Consider the following 17,237-nt stretch of genomic DNA (forward strand, 5'->3'; position numbering starts at 1 on the left):
TGTCTGTGCCAGAGAGATGAGGAGTCTTTACAAGCAGAGCCCCAGAGTAGCGCTGGTGCCCGTGTCCTGAGAGGTCCGGGTGGCGTCCCCGAGCCGCGGCCCCTGACACTCGCTTCCCCCGCAGGCCTCCGGTGTTCCAGCAGCCCGTCATCTTTCTGGGGGCAGATGTCACTCACCCCCCCGCCGGGGACGGGAAGAAGCCGTCCATTGCTGCCGTGAGTATCGCTTCCCACGTCCCTCTGTCCATGTGTGTTCCTGCCTGCCCAGCATCTCTGTGATTGATTAGCGATGAAAGCGCAGTGGCTCGGCCCAGTGCAGCCCTGTGCCCAGCACGCTGACTGGGTCCCGCTGGTTGGCACCTGCAGGCAACTGCTTTCAGGCCGGCGTTCCTGGGGGACACTCCTCACTGCTGGTGCTGGGAGTCTTAGGGTGTCGCGTGTGGCTGTGCACCTGGCTTGGGGAAAACAACGTGCTTAGTAGAGTTTTGCACGCTGTCAGGCTCTCCAGGGGCCACCTCTGAGCTGATGTAATTCAGCCCCATCCGATACAAGCAGAAGAGGGGTTCTGAACAGTCGTGAGTTTTTTATTAGGTCCCTTGGGTAAACTTACATTCTTGGGGACGCATTCACATACCCCAGGGCCGCACACACAGACGCCGCGTAAAGGTGGTGGGCTTGCCCGTGACGGGCCCTCGGCACCTGCTGACCCCACCGCCCGCAGGTCGTGGGCAGCATGGATGCCCACCCAAACCGCTACTGTGCCACCGTGCGCGTGCAGCAGCACCGGCAGGAGATCATCCAGGACCTGGCGGCCATGGTGCGTGAGCTGCTCATCCAGTTCTACAAGTCCACGCGCTTCAAGCCCACCCGCATCATCTTCTACCGCGACGGCGTCTCCGAGGGGCAGTTCCAGCAGGTGGGCGCCACCGCGCTTCCTCCGCCCTGCTCTCCGTCCCTCTGCAGGAAGGCGTCTCGCATTTCTGTTCTGCCCCCAGGTTTATCTGGTCACTGTGTGGTAGGCGTGGGGGGTGCGGGGTGGTCAGGACCCTGCGGCAGGAGGGGAGGAGAGGCGGGGGCAGGGGCCAGAGTCGAGCGAGGCCAGTCCAGCAGGTTCGGTTCAGCACGCACCAGACAGGGCCTGTTCCGGCTCCACGCTTTGCCTCCTAGGCTGTGGGGAGTCTGGGCTGGGGGACTCGTTCTGGGGGCCAACTCTTCAGGGGAGGGGAGAGGAGAGACAGGGGCCAGTATCCTTGTACCCTAACCCCTGGTGCTACTCAGAGGATGGTAGGCATCACAGCAGGTTTCAAGGTGGGAATGCTTCTATTTTCAGTTCATTTCAGTCAGTGAGTCACGTCTGACTCTCTGCAACCCCATGGATTGCAGCACACCAGGCTTCCCTGTCCGTCACCAACTCCCTGAGCTTGCTCAAACTGATGTCCATCAAGTCAGTGATGCCATCCCACCATCTCACCCTCTGTCATCCCCTTCTCCTCCTGCATTCAACCTTTCCCAGCATTAGGGTCTTTTCCAATGAGTCAGTTCTTCGCATCAGGTGGCCAAAGTATTGGAGCTTCAGCATCAGTCCTTCCAATGGATATTCAGGCCTGATTTCTTTTTAGGATTGACTTGTTGGTTCTCCTTGCAGTCCAAGGGACTCTCAAGAGTCTTCTCCAGCACCACAGTTCAAAAGCATCAATTCTTCGGCATTCAGCTTTCTTTATGGTCCAACGCTCACATCCATACATGACTACTGGAAAAACCATAGCTTTGACTAGACAGATCTTTGTTGGCAAAGTAACAGCTCTGCTTTTTAATATGCTGCCTAGGTTGGTCATAGCTTTTCTTCTAAGGAGCAAGCATCTTTTAATTTCATGGCTGCAGTCACCATCTGCAGTGATTTTGAAGCCCCCAAAATAAAGTTTGTCACTGTTTCCATTGTTTCCCCTTCTCTCCGCCATGAAGTGATGGGACTGGAAGCCATGATATTTGATTTTTGAATGTTGAGTCTTAAGCCAGCTTTTTCACTCTCTTCTTCCCCTTTCATCAAGAGGCCCTTCAGTTCCTCTTTGGTTTCTGCCAAAAGCGTGGTGTCATCTGCATATCTGAGGTTATTGATATTTCTCCCGGAAATCTTGATTCCAGCTTGTGCTTCATCCAGCCCAGCGTTTCTCATGATGTACTCTGCATTATAAGTTAAATAAGCAGGGTGACAATATACAGCCTTGACATATTCCTTTTCCTATTTGGAACCAGTCTCTTGGTCCATGTCCAGTTCTAACTGTTGGTTCCTGACCTGCATACAGATTACTCAGGAGACAGGTCAGGTGGTCTGGTATTCCCATCTCTTTCAGAATTTTCCACAGTTTATTGTGATCCACATAGTCAAAGGCTTTGGTATAGTCAATAAAGCAGAAATAGATGTTTTTCTGGAACTCTCTTGCTTTTTTGATGATCCAGCGGATATTGGCAATTTGATCTCTGGTTCCTCTGCCTTTTCTAAAACCAGCTTGAACATCTGGAAGTTCATGGTTCATGTATCGCTGAAGCCTGGCTTGGAGAAGTTTGAGCATTACTTTGCTAGTGTGTGAGGTGAATGCAATTGTGCAGTTGAGCATTCTTTGGCACTGCCTTTCTTTGGGATTGGAATGAAAACTGACCTTTTCCAGTCCTGTGGCCACTGCCGAGCTTTCCAAATTTGCTGTCATATTGAATCCAGCACTTTCACAGCATCATCTTTTAGGATTTGAAATAGCTCAGCTGGAATTCCATCATCTCCACTAGCTTTGTTCGTAGTGATGCTTCCTAAGGCCCACTTGACTTCGCACTCCAGGATGTCTGGCTCTAGGTGAGTGATCATACCATTGTGGTTATCTGGGTCATGAAGATCTTTTTTGTACAGTTCTTCTGTGTATTCTTGCCACCTCTTCTTAGTATCTTCTGCTTCTGCTAGGTCCATACCATTTCTGTTCTTTATTGTGCCAATCTTTGCATGAAGTGTTCCCTTGGTATCTCTAATTTTCTTGAAGAGATCTCTAGTCTTTTCCATTCTGTTGTTTTCCTCTATTTCTTTGCATTGATCGCTGAGGAAGGCTTTCTTATCTCTCTTTTCTATTCTTTGGAACTCTGCATTCAGAAGGGTACATCTTTCCTTTTCTCCTTTGCCTTTAACTTATCTTCTACTCCTAGCTATTTGTAAGGCCTCCTCAGACAGCCATTTTGCCTTTTTGCATTTCTTTTTCTTGGGGGTGGTGTTGATCACGGCCTCCTGTACAATGTCACGAACTTCCATCCATCGTTCTTCAGGCACTCTTATCAGATCTAATCCCTTGAATCTATTTATCACTTCCACTGATTTAGGTCATACCTAATGGTCTGGTGGTTTTCCCTACTTTCTTCAATTTAAGTCTGAATTTGGCAATAAGGAGTTCATGATCTGAGCCACAGTCAGCTCCTGGTCTTGTTTTTGCTGACTTAATAGAGCTTCTCCATCTTCAGCTGCAAAGAATATAATCAGTCTGATTTTGGTATTGACCATCTGGTGATGTCCATGCGTAGAGTTGTCTCTTGTTTGTTGGAAGAGGGTATTAAGTATGACCAGAGCATTCTCTTGGCAAAACTCTGTTAGCCTTTGCCCTGCTTCATTTTGTACTCCAAGGCAAAAGTTGCCTATTACTCTAGGTATATCTTGACTTCCTACTTTTGCATTCCAGTCCCCTGTGACGAAAAGGACATCTTTTTTTGGTGTTAGTTCTCAAAGATCTTGTAGGTCATCTCATAACTGTTCAATTTCAGCTTCTTCAACATTCATGATTGGGGCATAGACTTGGATTACTGTGATGTTGAATGATTTGCCTTGGAAACGAACAGAAATCATTGTGTCATTTTTGAGAGTACATCCGAGTACTGCATTTTGGACTCTTTTGTTGACTATGAGGGTACTCCATTTCTGCTAAGGGGTTCTTGCCCGCAGTAGTAGATACAATGGTCATCTGAGTTAAATTCGCCCATTCCAGCCCATCTTAGTTCGCTGATTCCTAGAATGTCGACGTTCATTCTTGCCATCTCCTGTTTGATCACTTCCAATGTGCCTTGATTCATGGACCTAACATTCCAGGTTCCTATCAATATTGTTCTTTACAGCATCGGACTTTACTTCCATCAGCAGCACATCCACAACTGGGTATTGTTCTGCTTTGGCTCTGTCTCTTCATTCTTCTGGAGTTATTTCTCCACTGATCTCCAGTAGCCTATTGGGCACCTACCAACCTGGGGAGGTAATCTTTCAGTGTCCTATCTTTTTACCTTTTCATACTGTTCATGGGGTTCTCAAAGCAAGAATACTGAAGTGGTTTGCCATTCCCTTCTGCAGTGGACCGCATTCTGTCAGAACTCTTCACCATGACCTGTCCAGCTTGGGTGGCCCCACACGGCATGGCTCATAGTTTCATTGAGGTAGACAAGGCTGTGGTCCATGTGATCAGTTCAGTTAGTTTTTCATGATTGTGGTTTTCATTCTGCCTGCCCTCTGATGAAGGATAAGAGGCTTATGGAAGCTTCCTGATGTGAGAAACTGACTGTGGGGAAAAACTCCGATTTTAAACCTGAGGAAACTGGGGATCAGACAGGTTTTGTGGCTTTGATAGCCACAGGCTTGCTTAGTGGTGGAGCTGGGTTTTGGACTCGGCTCAGCACCTAGGCTAGTAGAGTTTGTTTGCTTGTGTGTCTTTAAGTAGATTCTCTCCAATCCAGAAATAAGTTGTTGGATTGATTGGTTTGTGTGTGTGTTTCCCATCATGCCTTCAAGTCCACTGTGGATGGTAGCACTTAGAACATTCCAGACACCATGCTCTGCTTGTTTATGCATTATCTAACCTAAGCCATTTAACCACGAAACCTGGGAGCCATTTGCTCCATGATAGAAGTGAAGAAACAGGCTCAAAGAGACAGAATCACAACAGCTAACAGCAAGCTAGTGGAGCTATAAGACTTAAATATGTATCAAACGTACATGTGATAAAGGGAGTCATTTTAAGGTAACAAGAGGCCCCAAAACGTAGCAGTCCTCAAGCATGTCCTGCTTCCTTTCCTCAGGTTCTGCACCACGAGTTACTGGCCATCCGTGAGGCGTGCATTAAGCTAGAGAAGGACTACCAGCCAGGCATCACGTTCATCGTGGTCCAGAAGAGACACCACACACGGCTCTTCTGCACCGACAAGAACGAGCGGGTGAGCGTCCCTGGGCCCCCCATCCAGCCTGCCGCACCGACGGCCTGGTGACACAGGCGTCCCAGGCTCGTGGGGACCAGCCACAGGCACTGGAGCAGGGTTCTCCTCAGCTTGGGGAACAGTTGGAACCTATAAACCCCACAGGTTGGGATGCGTCTAGGGGGGTAACTTTTATCCCATATAGAAATGACCAAAGGTGAAGCTGCAGAGCCGGTGAGCAGCTGTGGTCCTAGACAGCGTGGCGTAAAGGATGAGGTAGAATGTGGGGAGGTGGGAGCCCTCAGGGCAGCTGGGGTGAGCAGCTGTGGTCCTAGACAGCGTGGCGTAAAGGATGAGGTAGAATGTGGGGAAGTGGGAGCCCTCAGGGCAGCTGGGGTGCTCCTGGAAGGGGGCCTGGGACCTCTCCAGGGATCTAGTCTGGAGGAGCATCCAGACTCCCTTACGCTACCTGGCTTCTCCAGAGTAAGAACCATGTGCGAGCAGGAGGCTCGAGACTTAAAGATGCGACTGCTGAGAATTGTCCACAGCTGGGGAGAGAGAGGATTCCTTAGATTAAAACACTGTTCCTATTCCTAACAGGAGAATAAAAGTAAATCCATACCTAGACACATTGTCCTAAAGCTGCATGGTGTCCAAGTAGCTGCATAAGATAAAAGACCTCCCGGAAGGGAAGGACATTAGGTCAGGCTGCCCACAGCAGGGCTGGACACTGGGGGTTGGTGTCCACGTGGAGCAGTCCCCTGAGGCCACCTGGCACCACAGTGCTGAACATGCTTCTGGCCTAAATGAAAGACATAATGCAAATTGAGAGTTAGTGGTGAGGAAAAGGGACGGATGGTCTCCTGACAAGATACGACTGCTCTAAGCGCGGATGGATCTCATGCCATGGCCTAAAAATATGTAAAGGTTAAAAGGTGAAGCTCAACGGGCAGAATTTCAGCGAGAAATTGACAAACACACCACTAGAGAGGTCTGTGTTAACAGACCACTGTCAGAAAGTGAGAGAGGTACAAGTCAGTAAAGACTGAAAATGGGAAGAGTGGAGGAGACAAGCTGGGGCAGACAGAGCCCTGCCTGTGGTGGCCGAGCTCACGCCCAGAGCGGAAGCACGAGCTGGCCTCAGGCGGTCTCAGAAGATGGCCAGACCTCACCCTTCTACAAACCACATTTTCCGTTACACAGTTTTAAATCCGTAGTAGAAAAAAGCATAAGAAAGCTTAAATTTTTCAGTTGATTATAAGGAGCACATGCACTAAAAAGGTGACGAGAATAATCAATTGTGAAATGATCAGAAATGAACGAAAAGGAGAATTTCATATCAAACCCTGTGCAGTGCAGCTAACGCAGCACTTATGGGTGAGAGTATAGACACAGCTGCTGTGTTGTAAAACTAGAAAGACAGCCATCAGTAAGTCTGAAGCCGCAGGAAGGATGTCAGCCCCAGGGGTCGAGGCACAGCTGAGGAGCTGGTGTGTGCAGCCCCCCTGCCACCTCAGCCTGCAGACCTCTCTTGCCAGGAGTCAGGGGGATCAAAGTCAGCTTTTTCCTGCACCCCACTTTCTCGAAATAGAAAATAGTGAACTAGAAAATGAATCGCCCATAGCACAGATTAACACAAGTGAGGCATACTTCGCTGAAGATTATATAAACCAATCAAGACTGAACAAAAGAGAGAATACTTGTGATGATGTTGGGAGCAGAGAGGGGGTGTTATTTGAATCATACTGGATAACAGCTTCATGATAGCACGTTGGAAAACAGGAGAAACAGATGCAAATACTCAGTTGTAGAACGACTTCAGTTACCAGAATCAGCTGAGGAGGACAGTCCCAGTCATCATCCCAAAGGCATCGGGCCCAGAGAGTTTTACGGGCAAACTGTACCAAGGCGTCACGAGTAAACCATCTTAATGTGTGGCACAGGCTGGGGAAAAAAGAGAAACTACTTGGCTTATTTGATGAAGTTCGTCCAGAGGTTTTTATAGGCAAGTTTTAATAAACCTTCAGAGAATAATCTTCTAGAAAGAATTTCAGAGGACAGAAAAAGTCTGGGGGATTCACATTAGGAGCTTAGCCTGATAAAATCACCAAACGTTGTCCAGGATGTGGGTGCTAAGGTGAGGAGCACAGGGTCTGGAGCCAGAAACCCTGGCTCCAGTCCATCCCTGCAGCTTCCGGCTGCTTGACCACAAGCTGTCAGCGCCTCTGCCTGGACTGCCTCGTGAGAGTGCTGGGAGGGTGGCTGATCTGACACACAGCACTCAGCACATGGTCAGTGCATCGTTAGGCTGAGGATTCTCCTGCCCTTTGGACAGGAGTGGAGACGGATAGCCAACTTGGAGCACAGTTTGGCAGTTCTAGAGATCTGCCCTGGAGAAACCCACATGCTAGCATTCAGGGGGACATGTGTAAGAATATTCTGGCAGTGTTGTTTATAATAGTAACAAATCTACCTGCTAACAGAAGAGTTTGTGGTGTGTTTATATACTGGCATTTACATACCAATGAAAAGTAGTAAAAAAACAAAACAGTAATAAACATTATCTGCCAAATGACTGTTTCTCAAAACTGCAATGTGGAACAAACACAGCAAGTAGCAAAATGCATAGGATACATGTATACAGGTTTTAAATGTGCAAAGTAACACAGTATAATGCTAATGGAGGCTCAAATATGTAACAAAAAGTGAGAGCTTGTGTGGGAGTAGTGAAGTCTAGATTTGAGACTGCAGCATTGAAGGGGGTGCAGAGGTAGGCACTCTTCTCAGATATTTCCTTTCTTTTTCACGTGTTTCTGAGGCATCGTGCACACATTCAGCAAGTGCTTGCAGAAGGTACACAGGGGTTATATGGGCGATTTTCTCTTGTATGTGATGTCTCTGCTTTTTAATATGCTGTCTAGGTTGGTCATAGCTTTTCTTCCAAGGAGCAAGTGTCTTTTAATTACATGGCTTCAGTCACCATCTGCAGTGATCTTGGAGCCCCCCAAAATAAAGTCTCTTACTGTTTCCATTGTTTCCCCATCTATTTCCCATGAAGTGATGGGACCAGATGCCATGATCTTCATTTTCTGAATGTTGGGCTATAGTCCTGAGCAAATGCACAGTCCAGCTTAAGGCCTTAGGAATAGACGACAGTGTGGCTGAGTCTTGTTTGCTTGCTTGCATCACTTTGCCGTCCCCAGCCGCATCTAATGGGCTCTTGTGTTGCTCAAGGTTGGGAAAAGCGGAAACATTCCAGCAGGCACAACCGTGGACACGAAAATCACCCACCCAACTGAGTTTGACTTCTACCTGTGTAGTCATGCTGGCATCCAGGTGAGGACAGGGGGTGGACAGTCTCAGTGTGTCTGAGACGTCATGCATGCATTCAGCAAACGCTTGCAGAGCACAGGCCATGTGCCAGGCACTCAAGTGGCCACTGGGGACGTGGTGGTCAGCAGTGAGCCTGGGGCTCCGGCAGTCCTGAGGGGAGGGCCGGCGGGTGATCACTGGACCGTGGGGGCTCAGCACCATGTGGTGCTATCAGGGGGCAGGAGAGATGAGGTCCGGTGGCGAGGGCAAAGGCCTGGCAGGCTCGACAGGACCAGGGGCGTCCCTGTGTGCCAGGGCTCGGCGAGCACTCGGGGGTCAGGGGACTAACTGAGGGGTGGGGTCGGCCTCGCATGCCCACCTCACAGGTGAACAGCAGGGCCACATGGGCATGCCTTGTCCCTCCCAGTTAAGAGACCCGCAGCCTGCCAGGAGCCATCCTGGGGGAGCGGTGCCCTGTGCGGCCATGCCTGCTGTCAGCACTGTGCCACCCCGATGCGAGGCTGTGCCCTGTGGGAGGGGGGCTCCTGGAGGAAGGGCTGAATTCCCCTCCTGAGGGATCTGATCTAAACTCGGAGGATCACTGTGGACTCCGTACTTTGGACATTCCATGGGAACCACACTCTGCCAAGGCCCTGGAACAGGGCATGGCCAACTGGCCGTGGGTGCGTCCAGCCTGCAGCCTGTGGGCACAGCCGAAGGCTGAGTGGGTTGTACATCTTTAAAGCGTTGTTGAAAAGGAGGAAGAGGAGTGTGGCTCAGAGAATGCGGAGACTCCCGTGGTGTTTCCTGTGGCAGCTTCCATGTCCGGCGGGCACCTCGCCCATACCGGCCACCCGGTGTCCATCACCATCTCTTTCCTGGCCTTCCGCCTCCGGGTGGTTCTCCGGCCCTCCACGGCCTCCAGTTCGGTTGCAACCAGCCTTCCCCCTTGCTTTCCTGCGCAGGCCCTCTCCACTGAGGGGATCTCGCTTCTGAGACAATTCTGTGACAGGACGAGCCTCTGGGGCCCAGCCCCGCCCTGTCCTCAGCACAGCCTCTGACGCTGATGCCCCGCTGCCCGTGGGCCCCGTGACCACCCCGGGTTAAAAGTGGGTGCAGACTGTGGCTCCTCAGAGGACAAGCAGGCCTGACTCCCACTAGCTCTGGGAGCCTGAGCACAGACGGTGGAGGCAGCAGCACCCGAGTGGGGGCGTCAGGAAGGACCAGCCGGCTGGGTCATGTGGCAGCCGGAGAAAGCCTTTCCCCCTGCTGACCGGCCATGGGTGCCCTGCCAGGCAGGGCAGCGGCCCTCGGGCACCCCCACTTTGCGGGGGAGGAAGGGGGTAGGTGACCAGCCTACCTCCTTCAGTTTCAAATGTTTCCAGACTACACACACTGCACAAAATAAATACATGATCAAACTCCTATTTAAAAGGCAATAATATATAACTTATTAGAGATTTTTTTCTTGTCTCTATAAATGAAACATCGTAGAGAACCTAAGGTATACAAATATTGTCCTCAGAACAGCTTCTTCTGTATTTTTGTCTTTCCTATGATTTCCTGTGCACAAGTGAATATGTGTGTGGTCTGTATTTTACCAGTAGGCGGTCATTTGATGATACACTGTAAGTAATAGAAACCTCTTCTCGTCACCGTGCGTCCTCCGTGACGCTTGCGCTGCGGGCGGAAGCACGGCTTCTCAGCACACCTGGGCAGGTGAGTCCTGGCCCCTCTGGTCCGTGTCTGCCTCTCACCCTCTGACCTGCTTTCAGGGAACAAGCAGGCCCTCGCACTACCATGTGCTCTGGGATGACAATCGCTTCTCTTCCGACGAGCTGCAGATCCTCACCTACCAGCTGTGTCACACCTACGTGCGCTGCACACGCTCCGTGTCCATCCCGGCGCCGGCATACTACGCTCACCTGGTGGCCTTCCGGGCCAGGTACCACCTGGTGGACAAGGAGCACGACAGGTGAGTGGCATGCCTCTCCTGCCAGGCTCGTTTCCGCAACAGGCTTCGGCAGCTGCTTTTCCAGAGTGGGACACGGGGTCCCCAGTGGCTGGAGCCGATTGTTACGCAGACACCCAAAAGCCAGCATCTTCGCCGCCACTCGCTAGCTGTGTGGCCGTCTTGCCAGAGGGCTGGTGTGTGGTCCTCACTTAGCTATCAGTGTGCTGCCTCGTGATGCATTAAAGGCTGCACTTTCTCTCTCTCTCTCTACCCCCCACCCCCGCAGTGCTGAAGGAAGCCATACCTCTGGGCAGAGTAACGGACGAGACCATCAAGCGCTGGCGAAGGCGGTGCAGGTCCACCAGGACACGCTGCGCACCATGTACTTTGCTTGACATGTTCAGTGTTTCCAACTGTGTACCGAGTAGGATTCACATGAGACCAGCTACACTCAGACCAACAAATGCCCAGCCCTTCCATGACAGCCAGCATCGAACATGACACGTCATCCATTTTAGTAGATTCTCCATTTTCCAGAATGCCTTCCGTCCCAGATTTCAAACTTGGATTTTGAACTGCAGACCTGTATGAGACCCCCATTGTCGTAGGAAATATGGTTTGCCAAAATCTTATAAGCTGCTTACTGAAATAGAGTCCCGTGTTTCCTAAAAATCTCCTAAAACCAGTCTATGAACTCAGGGCTTTAAAACATTTTTAATTTATTTGGTCATTCAATTTACTTATTTTTAACACATGATTCTCTATGAAATTGATGGGCTCAAACTAGCTGTGAACATTCTACAAGAGTGAAAGCAACACAAAACACGTTGTGGTTTTAAAGCCTTGAACATTTTGACGTTGTCACTAAAGTTTATTTCAGAATGATGCCGGCGTGCTCCTGATCTGGCTCCCACCAGCTGTCCGGGACCCAAGGGCAGGGGCCAGGCGAGACGCCCGGGGTCTCTCATTCTGCCACCGGCCGCCTTCCGCTCAGCTCGAAGGAGGGCGCGGTGGCAGAAGATGGGCCGTGTGTGTTTATAACATTTACAGGTCCAGAGAGATTGGCAGACAAGTGCCATTTTAATAAAAAAATTATTTAAAAAAAGAAAAAAGACAACATGCTGACAGTCTAATCATAAGAGCTGTCCTATAGGACTGTGACATTTATTTTCCAAAGTTTCTAAAGAATACGGGTCTGTGGTGATAAATACAGTACAATCCTTTTTCACTGTTATGTCTTTAATGTAAGAGAAAAAATATATATATCTGGTTTGCAGTATTAATGTGGTAGATAGATGCTGTTTTTCATTTTATTGACTACGGGGTGCTTCTTGTGATCTGTTCAGCATATCAAGAGAGTTCTGGAGCCCTGACCACCCCTTGTGGTTCTCAGTGCTGAAGTGCAGGAGTATGCGGTTGACTCTGAGTGCCCGCGGCCCGCCCCTGAGTGCTGAGTGCCCAGCCTGGACCCTCCGGGGGCCTGGGTGTGCTCCCAGCAGTCGCTCCCCCTCCCCCACCTCCTCCCCCTCCCCCCGTGTGTCACTCAGCCGATTAAGCACAAATGGAATGTATGTGTCCTTCCACTCCCGGAACGAGTCCGTGCAGCAGCGTGCACCTCTCTGGGTGTGGTTTGTTAGCCAAGCGTCATAGGATCTATGCACTGAAACTAGAGAAGGCTGTTGGCGGTGGCCCTCTGCCGGACACGAGGCCAGTGGTCTGTGCAGGAGCGCTGCCCTCCGGGGGTGGCGGGAGAGGCAGGCCCTTCTGCTAGGATTTGCGTCCTGGCCCCAGACGTGGTTTCGCCAATCGAGAGCCGTCGCACTAAGAGTAGTGTTGTGGGCGGCTCGACGAGCTCCGCTGCGCTAAGTTGGCTTTCTGTCCTCGCAGGCAGCTGTCACAGAAACCAAATCCACGATCAGTACAGAGTCCAAGGAGACGAGCCTTCCCCTAGCGCTGCGTCCTGTCTATAGGTTTCCTCGGGCCCTGCGATGGCCCCGTCCATCCAGGCCTGACACTGACCTCTGGCGCTGGGGTGTCTCCTGCTGGGCTGAGCGCCTGCCTCCGTCTTGTGCAGGGGCTCTGAGGGGCCAGGAGGGGTGGGGACACGCCGTGGGGGACGCTTGGCCTGGATTTTGGGGGCAGCGACAAAGGGATGACTATTTGTATCAGTATAGCTCAGAGTGGTGTGTGTGTGTGTGCGTGAACGCACACGTGTGTGCACATGTGGGTGTCTTATTAATGGCATTAGTCTCTTCTTGCTGTATCTTTTTTTTTTCTTTTTAAATGACAGAAGCCTCTGCTTAAAGAAATGTTGCAATTCCCTGTCATTTTATTATCAAGTGGCACTTTCTCCTATTCCGAGGGACACCAGTAAAGTACACTCTTGACTTAAATTACTGGGAGCTTTCAAGCAAAGGAGGGTATCTTTTCACTAAAATATTTTTAAAGTCTTCAATGAGGTTAGTTTTCAGCCATGTTCAGTATCATGTAGAACTGTGTCTCTCCAAGGTATGTTTTACCACTTGCAACAGGATCTCGGGAGGTCGGGGCGGCGGTGGTAAAAAAAAAACTCAGTTTCCCGCGCTCGCTGCCGAGTCAGAGCCTCCAGGGCGGGTGGCTGGGCATTGAGTTTGTCACCATCAGCTAGGGGCTTGGGCTGCCTGGAGTCTGAGAACTTCTGATCTAGAACCTTCTGGAGAGGAAGCTCTCCCAGGCACCCCTTCTGGCAGTGCAGGAAGACGTCTTCCTGAGCTAATGCGTTGGGGAACACTACAGGCTGGCAGAAAATGAGACCTAAATTCTTAAAAAAAAAAAATCATTTTGAAGAAAAGTTTTCTTTCTAGAGGGCCAAAGTACTTTGAGAAGGGTACTTTTTACAGCCCTAGGCTTGTTTTATGAAGTTTTTACTAAAGAGCATTCGTAAACCAGACGTCTCCAGCTGGGGTAGCTATATACCTTGGTGCATGTCTGATGGCTCAGAATTCAAATGGCTGTAGTTACAGTTTCTCAGGTAAAGAACTGTTTCCCCAAATTCCTACCAATCCTCCCATTATTAAGATAAGTTCTGAGTCAGCGTGAAACCTCAGAGTACAGTAGAGTGAGTTCAAGCCCTGCTCACATGGAAGCCGAGAGGGGCCCCTGCCTGCCTGAGCAGGTCATGCCCACCCAACCCAGAGTGACCTCGAGGCCGCCCCGAGAGGGGCTCCGGGCACCTCCGGGCTCCGCCCATGTTTGAAGGGTTTCCTGAGGTCCGTGCAGGTTGCAGAGGTGTCCGCTCGCTGGCTTTGCCCCACCCCACTGTTAAGGAAGGTGTGCCTTGCTTTAAGCAGACTGAATGTGAAAATTGTGATGTAGAAATCTGGATTCATTTGCAAGGAAAACTGGGATTTATCTCATCTCTTTAGAAGAGGTGTCTGAATTAGATTCTTATCCTGGTACTCTTCCTAATGTATTTGGTAACATTCACCTGAAGAAAAGTTAATGTAGTCCCCTCCCTTCACCACTTCCTAGTCTGTTCGACGGGCTCTCGCCCTGATTGCTAAGTGATGAAAGAAACCCAGGGAGCGATGTGGGTCGCCATGAGGAGAGCCCTCTGGCCCTGCTGAGATGCCATCCTGCTGCTGGTGTACTTCCTTTGATAAGCTCAGATGTCCCCGGTTCAGATAGATTTTGTAAAAACTGGGCATACCTGTACCTTTAGAAAGGGATTGTTTGGGTTTTGGTTTTCTGTTTCAAAAAGTCTTCACAGATACACTTGATACTACATTTTAGGGTCTGCCTCTTCTTTTCAAGATTGTGTTGCTTTTCGGTAGCATTCTCACACTCCGTGCATGGGTGTTTGCACCCTGGAACCACGAGACATCCCTGGCCACTTTGTGGCCTTCCCCGGGAGGGCCTGGTCAGAGGTCGAGTGATCTCTGTGTGCTGTGTGAAGTTGGCTGCAGTCAGTGCTGTGATTGATGTTTACCCCAGCGTGTGCTCCTTAAAAGAGACAATTCAAGTTCAGTTACTACAGCAGGGTTGTGGGGGGTGGGTATTGATATATATTGTACGTTACTGTTATTGTTGTTAAATGCAAATGTTGCTATTTATTTTTTTTTTCCTTTCTGCTCTGGTTTGATTTGCCTGATAATGGATATTCCCGTGCATGTGGTACCTGGTGAATATGATAGAAATTATTTCCCCTAACTTTTATAAATTACCTGATGTTTACCTTCGAGTTTGCTGGATGATTTATTTTTGAAAGCCACAAATGTAATTTTTCTGGATGAATTGTTTTTCTTATATATGCAGCAGTGTAGTTTTGCATTGATCTGCAGGGTGATTTAAATTTTATTTTTACAAGGCAGTTTTTCAGGCAGATTATATATTTGATACAATACGTTAAGGGTAGGCCAGCCAAGCGTCCTGCAGCGGGGAGACCAGACTGCCTCGAGGAGGCCTCTGGAGGCCGGGGCGGCTTCTCTCGGCCGCTCGGTGCCAGGCAAGCGCTCGGCTTGCTTCATGGAGCCGTCCCTCGGGATCTGACGGAATCCTTGAGTGGGACTTTGATCTGTTGGACAGTTCAAAGGATTTTTTCATGGGCATTTTCCTACACCTAAGGCAGTTCCATTAGGAGGAGCTTTAGAAGCTGACATAATCCAGACAGTGGACAATCCCAGTGGCCCGGACAAGCCATAGAATTTCCCTGTGACCTCTAACTCATCTCTCACGCTCATGAGAAAAGGAATGTACAAATAAATAGAAACTTCCTCAGTGCTCATACACCTCACTTTCAGAATGCAGATACCTTATTTATATTTAAAGCCCTCCCCCAAAGCAACCAAGACTATTCTCTCCAGCTGCCGTGCCAGCAGTCGCGGCTGCAGTGACGTTTCTCAGTGTAGACACCGTGCACGTGTGACTATGTAATAGGGCTGTCCGTGTTACACACACATGCTGACTTTTTGTAAGGAAAATTTTCAACTCAAAATAATTGCACTGATTTTTTGACAGCTTCCTTTTTATTATGTCCAACTTTGCATCTGCTGTACTTGTTTGAAATGATTGTAAATAGACTTAGGATAGCAGAAATGGTGTGAGACAACGCGTTGCTTTGTTCAGTGACTCTGCCATGTTTTCCAGTGTTACGTGTTAGAGCTGTGTGGGCTGCCCGCTGCCCTGCCCCCTCTGCAGCCGTGTCTTTGTGTGCGTGTGTGTGTGCGTGTGTGTGTGTGTGTGCGCACATACGTGTTGACCATTCATGAAGGACAAGTTAGCCTCTTCGCCGTCTTTTTCTGGAAGGAAGTTTGTGGTCTATCGGAAGGAGAGTGGGCTCCCTCCTTGCGGTCTGAAGATTTAATTCTAAGAGGATTAGTTGTAAATCCCTTGAATACTTCTGGTCTGTTTAATTCCTTGTTATTTGCCATGACTCCCTAAAGCATTTGCTTCTACCTCCGTCCAGCATTTGACAGCTTGGAGAGGAAGTGTCTGAACGGCCAATGTTATTAGCGAGTCACAGTCCCCTTGCTTCTCTTTGGTCAGCCGTCATTTGAAAGCCATGAGGTCGCTGTTGTGTCAGAACTGTCATCTGTGGCTTAATCTGTAGATGCCAGGCAGACCTGGACCCCAGTGCTGTCCGTTGCTCCAGGCCTCCTGCGTTGGCCAGGTGAGAAGTGTGGGCTCTAGCCCAGCATGTGATTCTACTTGTGGGCGGGCTCCCCAGTAGCAGACACACAGAGGAGCTTTCACACCCACGCAGCCAGTCACCTGAGTGTGTGTTCCCGTCACGTTGACGCCATCTCGGTGCCCTCATTTAACGCTTTTTTTTGGATGTTTTGCCATTTTGTTGTCTAAAGTGAATGTATTGGCTTAGCCATATCACTACAGAAGGTGGTTTCTCATAAGTACCTTTTAGTATAAAAATAAGTAAATTAACGCAGATAAAGGCTACCTCTGAATTCTTAACAGGTTCATGTTTGCTTTTAAGCTTAGCTGTCCACACTGAAAATAGCCAAAATGTTGCCTGAAAAAACAGAATCGTGAACACCTCTCTGTTCAGTTCTGGCTTGAACATTGCGTGCCATACTGTGACCCCCGGGCAGTCCCCTCCCCGCACCCGGCTGTCCGGGTGGACCAGGGACTCCTCAGGGCTGCCCGGCTCCGACGTGCTGGGACTCTCGGTGGCCGGCAGGAAGGAAGCGAGAGGGCCCTTCTGCGTCGCCCTCGGGTGCAGGGCCGTGGACGGCGGGACCTGGAAGGGACCCGCTGTCCTGGCATTTCCCTGTCCTATCTGATGTAAGGAAGCACTTTTTCTTTCCTGCTTTATTTATGAATGGGTTGAAAGTGGCTCCTTCTCTCTTCTCCCTTTTTGTACACTCTATAAAATCACAAAGGTGCTTAAACACCAACTCTCGTGCAAATAGTTCTTTTACAGTAGCTGCATGGTTTCAAAATGCAGTGCAGGTGTCAGTGACCTCTGACTTGGGAACCCTTGAGTGCTGTCACTCCATACTTTAAAATGAGCCAAGGTTCAAAAGCAAAATGTTCTGTTCAAATCCAAGGCTGTTTGTTGAGAGGAGCACAGGGGCCAGGGCAGCAGCATCCTGAATGGGCGGCGGTTCCCGCTGCCGGTGCCCCGGACCGGACGCCCCCTGCGGGGCGGCTGGCCTGGGAGAGCTTGACATCCCGTGTGATTTACCACTTTGCCGTCAGAAATGTGCTGTGCCCACACGCTGCTGTGGGATTATCAGGCTCACCCTCTGCTCCTTTGCATCTTTTCTTTAGGT

The 17,237-nt window shown here is 49.9% G+C and overlaps 1 protein-coding gene across 1 annotated transcript in view; it reads left to right on the forward strand.

Moving 5' to 3' along the window:
- Positions 1-10,867, forward strand: part of AGO2 (argonaute RISC catalytic component 2) — a gene marked incomplete at its 5' end in the record, with an annotated part of 37,419 nt that extends 26,552 nt beyond the window's left edge. The window contains 6 exon segments of the mRNA NM_205794.1: positions 125-215; positions 721-915; positions 5,091-5,225; positions 8,439-8,540; positions 10,292-10,491; positions 10,757-10,867. Of these exon segments, the coding sequence (NP_991363.1) occupies positions 125-215; positions 721-915; positions 5,091-5,225; positions 8,439-8,540; positions 10,292-10,491; positions 10,757-10,865 (832 nt within the window).
- Between the last annotated feature and the right edge of the window lie 6,370 nt (positions 10,868-17,237).

Source organism: Bos taurus, chromosome 14, assembly GCF_002263795.3.
Source record: "Bos taurus isolate L1 Dominette 01449 registration number 42190680 breed Hereford chromosome 14, ARS-UCD2.0, whole genome shotgun sequence".
Lineage (NCBI taxonomy): Eukaryota > Metazoa > Chordata > Mammalia > Artiodactyla > Bovidae > Bos > Bos taurus.